General features: G+C 41.3%; 2 protein-coding genes across 4 annotated transcripts in view; one reads left to right on the top strand and one right to left on the bottom strand.

The window, feature by feature from the left end:
- The window catches only part of LOC103389085 (ephrin-A5-like), a 1,154,841-nt gene that overhangs the window by 476,087 nt on the left and 669,158 nt on the right, over positions 1–9,596 (top strand). The window lies entirely within an intron of this gene.
- The window catches only part of strbp (spermatid perinuclear RNA binding protein), an 82,922-nt gene continuing 73,391 nt past the window's right edge, over positions 66–9,596 (bottom strand). For all 3 annotated transcript variants that reach the window (XM_008324334.3, XM_025062766.1, XM_017038421.2), the window contains 8 exons: positions 9,039–9,144; positions 8,185–8,268; positions 7,331–7,539; positions 4,752–4,904; positions 4,502–4,636; positions 2,663–2,803; positions 1,832–1,961; positions 66–1,033 (listed from right to left, as the gene is read on the bottom strand). In XM_008324334.3, the coding sequence (XP_008322556.2) occupies positions 912–1,033; positions 1,832–1,961; positions 2,663–2,803; positions 4,502–4,636; positions 4,752–4,904; positions 7,331–7,539; positions 8,185–8,268; positions 9,039–9,144 (1,080 nt within the window). In that variant the 3' untranslated portion in view covers positions 66–911. The remainder of the gene's footprint in view (positions 1,034–1,831; positions 1,962–2,662; positions 2,804–4,501; positions 4,637–4,751; positions 4,905–7,330; positions 7,540–8,184; positions 8,269–9,038; positions 9,145–9,596) is intronic.

The raw sequence follows: 9,596 nt of genomic DNA on the forward strand, positions 1-9,596 counted from the left end.
ATCCGAGCCCTGGTTAAAAGACACGACTCGTGCTGCCAGGCGTGAGTGCCACATGTGTATCTGTTGGAGACTCTGTATCCTCCTGTGGTCCTCTCTCATGTGGGGTCCCACAGGGCTCAGGCTTAGGCCCTCCCCTTTTCTCTCTTTACTTGCTTTCCTTTGAAACATGGAGTCTTTTTTATTGTTATGTGGACAACAGCCAAGTACCAGTATTCTCTGTAGGTGTTAAGAGACAAAAAGGCTTGGATGGCTCTTAACAGATGGTTTTTGTCAGTACCACTAGGGGCTCACCTGCAGATCAGGTGACAGCCAAATCATGGCAGTTGTTGTTGTTAGATCTAGTTTCTTTCGATTAAGACACCTAGCCATCCTGACACACCAGCACTAAAACAATAATTCATGCATTTGTTACCACCCGGCTAAATTACTGTAACGCACTGTACGTGGGAGTAAGTGGCTCCACCACTGTCCGCGTCCAGATGGTGCAAAAAGCCACTGCATGTCTTTTAACTGATACACGTAAACAAGGCCACATTTCCCCTATTATTTTTAAGCCAGACTGTTGCAGAAATATTTAGCAGCCACCTTTAAAAATCAAAAAGAAAACTGAAAACAAGCCAAGACTAAACTAAATATTAGGACTGAATAAAAAAACTAAAACCTCAAGAACTGAAAAAAAAAAAAAATCCAGATGAAAGTGGTAGAACCGAGTGTTGAGACGCTGTTTAAACAGAGTGCAGAAGTCTGGGCCTGAAACAAGGCTTTGAGTGCAATGCAGTACAAATTAAATCCAGCACAAACCCTGGAACTAGGATTAGGACTTAAAGCAGCGAGACAAACAGAAGCAGAGAGCTGGCAGAGAAGACAGTTGAAGCTGCGACCCCAGACTGGAGACGTTAGAGGAATGAAAGTCAGAGATGTAAGAACAGGTGTGGATGGTTTAGAGGTGGACATGGAAACTGGCTGGTCAGGACGTTACCGTAGGCTGGAGCAGCTGCAGCAGCGGGGCTGTAACCGTAGGGCGTCCCAAAACCTGCAGAGACAAGAGGTTAGAGGCTGGACTTTAGTTATGTTTCATTTCCCACTGTGGCCATTTAACAGGTGTTTCAGTCCTGCTTGGTTCTAGCAGATGGTTCTGAGGTTCTGTGTTCTTTTCACAACAAGATAACATACCCATAAATCTGAGCTGTACCAGGGCAGGGTTTGGACAAAGTTCTCGAGCCAGATTTTCTTACCCCGTACTATAAGCTCTCACTTTTATTACCACAGAGGATTATGTTTATTCAGGGTTATTTTCAACTGAAAGACTAGGCAAACACCCAAAAGCAGAATGAAATGTCAGAGCTGTAATGTCCACAATGGACAGAAATGTCAAACACACTCAGACCATCTCAAAAACTGCCGAAAAAAGAAAAGAAAAGAAAGACCAGGGAGATCAGGAATATCACACCTCTAGTCCTGACCTTCCTGGTCAGGTGTGTGTTAGAAAGAAGTAAGTGATGCCATACAGGGGATACATACTATACCATATATCGCGATATATACTGCAATACATAAATATTTGTATGTAGTAATGAAGTATTACGATATTTCAGTGTATTGATATTTTCTTACACCCCAGTCAGGACAATTGAGAAACTAAACTTCATTCATTCAATTATCATCTACTGCAGAGCTCTTTCAGAGTTCCTGTGGACCATTTCTACAAATAACCATTCACACCAACTGACCTATTTAGTCTGAACTATTAACCATTTTGCATGTTTTGGACTGTGGTAACAAAAAAACCCATTTGAATAAACAGGACAAATATATTGTATTGAATGATTACCTGGTGTGACGTATCCAGGAGCAGCTGCACTGACAAAGGCTCCTCTGGCCAGAGCTGCTCGTCCTCGTCCTCTGGCTACCTGAGCTGCTACTGCTGAAGCTGCTGCCGCCGCCGCCAGGGCCCCTTTAGTCTGAGCACACACACGGGCAAACAAACACACACGTCTATAATGCTTTTCATGTACTGTATGTACACACAAGTAAGTGCTGGGTATCACCAGGTACCTTACGGTACATACTATCGTGATATTTTACCCTCGAAAATGATAATATCATAATACAGCGATTCTGCGATAATGGATATATTGTGCTAACTTTCATCCAAGATACATTATAATAATGCACAAATGCTGACTAGCTTAGCCTGGTTTGTTGTGATTTCTGTACTCAACCCCCCTCTCGTTGACTGTGGGGTCGTGTGGGTTTGTTGGTTCTGTTGAGGTCGGTTGTTGTATTGGCAAGTGTATAATAAAGTGTAGTAAATAAAACACTGTTTGTCTAAATCACTGCTTTCATGCAGGATGACGTTGTGTTAACCCTCAGTTCAAACAGCTGTGATAATCTGATTGGTGCTAAGTGCTGATCTGATTACACACTTGTTGAACTCAGTCCTATCGATTCCTGTTAGCTGGACAAATGAGTCCAGTTGTTCTGTGACACTGACAAGAAAAGGAGCCAAAAGTGGGATGGATTTTCGAGGGAAACGAACATTAAGGTGCATTTAGAACAACAAAACAATATGAAAAGCTGCTGAGACTGTTGTATCAGGCACGGTGAATGTACTGCATCAGCTGCTTCAGCTCACGCCCTCTGTTTGGCTGCATCCTCTCACCTGAGGCAGAATCTTCTTCTTCTTGTTTGCTGCAGCGTTAGGTCCAGAGAACAGTTTTTCCAGAGCGGCTAGAGCAGCGCTGGCCTTCGCTACCTTTTTGTTGGGGCCTGCCCCGCGAAACTTCTGCCCATCCACCTCCACCTAACATTAGATAAAGAACATGACACGCTGAATGTTAAGTATTTCACACCAGAGTGAGTCTGGTGTTTTGACCACAGCACAGCTTTGAGTAGGTGTTAGCAGCATCACCTCAGGTAGCAGGTAGCCCGACAGATTTCAGCGAACCTCTGCTAACCCTTAGCAGTTTCAGCTGTATTTTTCTGCTAGATCCAGGCTCTTTCAGGGCTAATGGTCACTTGTATATTGGAATATTTTAGCATTTTATCCTATTTTTCAGTATTGGTTATTATGATTTAAATTAGCTTATACGATGTTTGAAGTATATGTTGGCTATTTCTGATTGGTAAACTTACTTTTAGGTGCAAAACTCAAGGATTTAAATACCACTTTTGGCAGACAGTGTGGGGGTCACTAACTATATTTGTGGGCCAGGGGGCTAGAATTTTTCTGGACAGAAACCTTGGGGGCCAGGCACTCAATCCAAGTCCAAAAAGTTGAATCTACAACAGGGGGCGCTGCTTTTTCTAACTATTATTATTCTTTTCAAATTTTCACACTTGGTTTGGTTAAATAAATTATTAAATAATTATTTTTGACTAACTCTGAGCTATGAGTTATGTTATGTGAAAGGTGAAATGTGAAAAGAAATAACACAGTCTAACGGCTGTGTGTTCAGGGTAAAATATAGTTTTTGACCAAATTTCTCCAGACTGTCGAGAACCCTGGTGTCGTTTCGTTCTATCTCTGCCTGACCTTTTGTTTTTCTCCCCTTTGTGAAAAACAAGCCTCAGAATAATAGTGTTGAACCCAGACATGTGACGATCAGTTATCAGGAGCCAAGCTGAGGAGAACAGCTTGTTTAGCAATGCCCTACTGTCAGACAGGTCTGCTAATCAATCAGCAGAGCGACGGAGCGGCCAAGTGTGTCGGAAAACAGCAGCCCACCCCACAGAGATCAGGGCCGAGGCAGGAACCTGGAGTGACTGATTGACTCCACTGATCATCTGTGACTGTGTTTGTGTTCAGACCTCTACTACTGTAGATGAGTGGATTAGAAAAGGCTACACATGTCAGTAAAAATGCCTTTTTTTAAGATTTTATCTACCTTTACGATATTTACATTTCCAAAAGTCAAACAAGAAAACTATAATAATTGTGTCAGAACATTGACAAGAGTTTAACTTCAGTTTCAAGGATGTTCCTGCCAAGTACTGAATGTAATCAAACAGCACGCAACACAAAGCACCGCAGTAAGATCTGAGATAAATTGCTCTTACTGGACCGCAGTAAGATCTGAGATAAATTGCTGAGAAAGTGCCAAAAGTTTTCTACCAGAAACAACAACGAAGCTGTAGCAGTGACTGTAACCATGACTGGACGTCTTCAAAAAGACACTGATTAAAAGACAAAATGTTTGACACAAACTCCTTATTGAAAAATTATAGAATTACAGAAAATGGAGAAATTGAAATTCAACTGGGATTATGGATACTGTTAATAGACTCTTATATATTAGAATGTTGTACATTGGTCAAAACTGCGGTTTAATAAAGTAAGTACATTTTTATGCAAAGTTTTAAATTTATTTTATATTAAAAGTTGTTCCAGAAAAAATAAAAAAGTTCCATGTATTTCGTCCTATTGGTTTTGACCTGTGCAGTGCTAGTGTTTTCAAACCCAGGGCTGTGGACTCGTCCTGTACCAGTGTAGGTCTCTTACCTCCATAATGAAACGTTTGTCGTGGCTGCCCCCACTCTCTGAGATGAGCTCGTACTTGAGGCCTCGTCTCTTCTCGTTTAGCTCCATGACGGGATTCTTCCCACTCGCCGTCAGTATGGGACCCTGAGTTCTCACCTGCGGATTAAGATAAATGACTTAGTTGGAAAGAATCAGGTTACCTTCAGCGGACACGTCGACCTGGAACATGGACTTGACCCTAAACTGGTCTGGGCCGGGTTTTTCTGCCCACCTCCAGTGTGTTTGAACTGTCCGAGGAGTGTGTGGGGTTATTGCTCTTGTGTGACGACGTCTCGCTTTTTCCCTCGCCGTCCGACTTCTCGTCTGAGCTCATGGGGTCCAGGTCTGAGTCGAAACCCGTGGGGTAGCCCATCGCCTGGAGAACCTAGGGGAGAAAGGAGGTGATGTAATGTGAGAAAAAGTAGAAATGACGCAACATGGTAGCAAAGGAAATACGACTTAAGGCTAACGTTAAAGATAGGGTGGATAAAAAAAAATCAATTATACTGAAACCAGGTTGTTCATTCTGTAAGTGGGACAGAATTTCTTCCTCTTTTTTTTTTCTCAAGTTTCCTTTCATTCCACTGTGTCTTCATGCATGAGTGACGCAATTAGCTGGTAGGCCTAATAGCTAGCTAAATAATTCAAGTGGGCTAAGGTGAAGCAACAAATAGCAAAATGTTAAGTGACGTGTTTGTGTGTGTGTGTGTGTGTGTGCATGTGCGAGCTCGACTCAAACCACAATGATGCAAAGCAGGAAAAGACTTACAGCCATTCTCATTTTTTCTCACTAACAGATTTCAGTTCTAATAGAAACAAATTATTTCTGTATTTAACAAAAACTTCAGTCTGACACTGTCGTCATAGTAGAAAATATTAACAATTCGAATGGGGATAAAATATCCAAAGAAAAAACTGAGATGAATACAATTTTTTATATAGTTAACACAGCTTTAGCACCAGAATAATTCAAATTAAAACACTGGCTCCTGCTTTCACATAAACGAAGTGTCACTTAAAAAATGTAAAACCTTTTGAATTTTATATATATATTTATATAATTGGCACACACAATCAGAGAACCAACAATAACGTGTCTATCACGACGCTGCCCTGTGTTGTTCCTCCAATTTGACAAAAATTCTTCCACTAGCAACAATCTGTGGTCTATGTTCCTGACACAGAAAAGCACTGAAAAACACAACAGAGCAGCAGAAACAAGTCTTTGAACCAAAAAAATGATCGTGTTAAATCTACTGGACCAGTCACCAGAGAGAGAGAGAGAGGGTTTAAAAAAGGGAAAGACAGATCACAAATGGAGTACAGGAGGAACGAAAATTGAGGGCGACGGGGAATGGGAAATGGAAAATGTGGGAGATGGGTGTGAAAGAGCCTTTTACAGGAATGGAGCGGGGGGCAGATTAACCCAACTCTGCTCTGGAGAGACTCTTTGTTCACAGCCAATTTGGGATTACATGGATTTGCCCACCCACACAGTCTTACACACACACACACATGCAGGAGAAAACATATTTGTAAGACTGGAGGCAGGAGAATTAAAAGTTCTCTGTGTAGCCAGAAGGAATCAATTCTCCTTTACACATCACCAAATCTTTTTTATTCACATTTCTGACTCGGACTGGTTACTGCAAATTAAAAAGAGTGGCACAAGTTGACGTCCCTCGGGAGGAGTCGAAAAATCTATTTTTTTTTCCTTTGCATAAATGCCATTGCCCTCTTTACCTCTGATTGGCTTACGCTGAAATGTCATCATTGACCCGTCATTGGCGTTCCCAACGTTACAATAGGTAAATCCTAAACTTCTGACCAATACAGATCCCAAATATCAGATCCAGCCACACAAAGTGACTATTCTATCACCCGTCTACGTCGTGCTCTGCCAGGTCTCAATAGCCTTAGGGAAAAGTGACATGAAAAGTTGAAAATTGTATTTCAAAACAGTTAAAAAAAAACCTGTTCAGACCGGTCTCTCATTTGTCTCCAGCAGCTGTGAGAAGTTTTTTTTATCATATATTTGTCAAATGTTGAGCTGTGTTTCATTGAAAAACCTGTTCAAAAACCTGTTTGTCAAATGTTGAGCTGTGTTTCATTTTATCTGATCACGTTATAATTTTCAATTTAAAAGAAGAGCAAATGTTGGAATTCTAACCAAACCTAAAAGGAAACCTGTTAAAAATTAGTAAAACTTTGCAAAAACTTTGTCAAACTTTAACTGGAAACCAGAAAAAAAGAAGAAGTCAGTTTTCAGATGAGGCAGAGACACTCGTTGTGACATGGTGCAAATTAAATCCCCCAAAATTCTAAAAGAAAAAAAAAATCCATGATGGCCACACACCAGGGAAGTTTTTAAACAGAGTTATTTAAGGTAATTTTTCTGATGTCAAAAATATACTTTTTTTCTCTTTTGTCATTGCTTCTGTCCCTAAACTGGTCTGCTGTAGTTTGTTAGAGAAATCAATAAAAACAATCACACTTTCCACCTGACTAATCTAATCTAACTAATGTTTTACTTGAAGGAGCGCTGAGTGAAGCCGTCAACATGACCAAAAACCAAAAACCTCTGAAACTTCTCAGGAACTTTAGTATTAAACTACAGGACACTTGGATGAAGTAAGTGTAGAAAGTGTATTGGCCTTCCTTTAATTCTACTGATGATGACTTGAATGATGATGATCTGGTTGACTAAAAACTATTATGGATAGAAAGAAAGAGAGAATTTTATTTATCTCTTGGGAGTTTCCTTTGGGAAGACTGTCCTAATTTCTTTGGACTCCAGTTCGCTCTTCTTACCTTAACAGCCACGTGCAGTTTAGCGGTCTTCTTGGACGATCCCGATGCTTCATAAATGGTTCCGTCCAAATCCACTGACATAGTGAAGACGGGAGCATGAACGGGGCCGGACTGGGACAATAGGCGATACTGAAGGCCTGGTCGTATCTGGTTCAGTCGCATCAGAGCGTTCATTGGCTGGTTGGAGTCGATGGCTTTACTGTCCAGGACTGGGATGAAACAGAAGTGTAGAGATGTAACATGGTTACAGTAGAGAACACAGAGTACAGATAAAAGTCAATCTAATGAGGTTTAAATGGACCGTTATCAATTATTCAACGGGCTACGGACAATCTGGACGACAGTCAGAGATAGGTGTACGTGATGCGTCCTATTTCCTTTGAACTGTTACGAAGAGAAACACGTTGGTTTTCAAGATGAATAAAGACGTCGCTACACTTTCTTTCTCCTTCAATCGTGTTCCTTTTTTGTCAATATCTAAAAATGCCTTTCTGCCTCCATTAGCCGTGCTTCATCTTCCCCTTGTACCAAGAAAGAGCTCGAGATGATTGGGTGGCCTACTAAAACGGCGGCAATCAATTTTATTGATCCCCCTCTGAGGGGGAGAAGGAGAGTGTGACAAAGAGAGAGAGAGAGAGAGAGTCAGGGAAACAAGGACATCGCAGGAGTAGGAATAATAAGAATGAGGGTAAGGATGTTGGTAGTTAGTGGAGTTGAACAAATCAGAGCTGAACTAAAGTTCTATAATTATCGAGTTTTTTTTTTTTTCAGTCCAATGACCAACGCTTGGGAAAACCAAAGGTTACATTTAATCAGACTCCGTCTTCGTTGACTCTCATTTTTCCCTCTCGTACCTTTCCTCAGATTCCTCTTCATCTTCTTGATGAGATCCTTGTCGTCCATAAATCCGTCCTCGTATGGCCTCTTTAGACCTAAACCTTAGAGACAAAGACACAGACAGTCTCTGGTCATTCATAAATGAAAAAAGACACTGGTGTCTGCAGCAGAAAATAGAGGTGAAGGTAGAAAGAAAAGGCCAAACAAGCAGTAAAACCTAATGAACGTGGAGAAATACAGCGTCCTTACTTCAAAACACTAAAACTACTACATACATACATATACATAATCTTATATTGTATGAGTAGTTTTGTAGAAACTATATAAAATGACAGACTAGAAAAAAGAATAGAAGATAGAAAAGTAAACCACATGCAGTAACATTGCAGGAGAGACACTGTGAAAGAAGTCCTGCTCCTCCGTCCACCCAGATCTATAAAGGCCCTGGCTGCAGTCCATGCCAGCTTCATACTCAGCCAGAGTGGCCTGACTTGGGTCTTTCTATGAAAGTCACTTTGGAGAGCGGCCAACTCCAGAGTCGTCCTGTAGTGCCAACTCCAGCTTAATCCCCCGCCCCTCCAAAAACACGTCTCTGCTTTACAGTAAACTCGTAGCAGCTTTCCAACCAAGGACATGCTGTACTTCAGTTGACAGACGACGGCGCCGTAAAAATAAATTTTCTGCTAAATATGTCGCTATGCAAGAGTGTGCTGCCTCATCTGACCCTAGAACTGAATCCATGAGTGTTGAACCGGAGGGCACGGATCACATGGTTTCTAATCACTAATCACATGTAGGAGGAGATGTGATGGAGGAAAAGACTGGGAGAGGATAGGACGGCAGGAAGTGAGGTGGAGCGGAGGTGACGCACCTTCTTTATCACACCAGGGGTATTTCTGTGAGGGTTTATTTGAGGGCAGAGGTTCCATCTCCAACACCTTGTAGATTTGTCCGAATGCCATGAGTCTGAGAGCGTGCTGTTGGACAAAACACAAGCAAGCACAGTGATTGGCAGATGTCCATCCATTAGAATAGAATAGTCTTCATTGTCATTGTACCACGGGGGTACAACGTACAACAAGTTCAGAGATATGAAAGCACTACTCCTCTGTTCCTCCTATGTTTAAAGACATACTTATCAGCAGGCTACGATATGAAAGCACTACTCCTCTCAAAGAGATATTTTGGTTTAAAGACATACTTATCAGCAGGCTAGAACGACCTAAAATTTTCTTTTAGAACTGAAAAAAATAAATGACCAAACAACAAAACTAGCATTTTCAGTATAACTAGCTACAAGCTCTTACGCAAAACATTACAAAACAACAAATGTAACATACATGAGATATTAAATCACTAAAGCCAGCAAAGACTTATTGCACCTGAGAGATGTAACTTACATGGGATATTAGCTTGCTAAAGCTAAAGC

The sequence above is a fragment of the Cynoglossus semilaevis genome, chromosome 14, assembly GCF_000523025.1.
Source record: "Cynoglossus semilaevis isolate Cse_v1.0 chromosome 14, Cse_v1.0, whole genome shotgun sequence".
NCBI classification, from domain to species: domain Eukaryota; kingdom Metazoa; phylum Chordata; class Actinopteri; order Pleuronectiformes; family Cynoglossidae; genus Cynoglossus; species Cynoglossus semilaevis.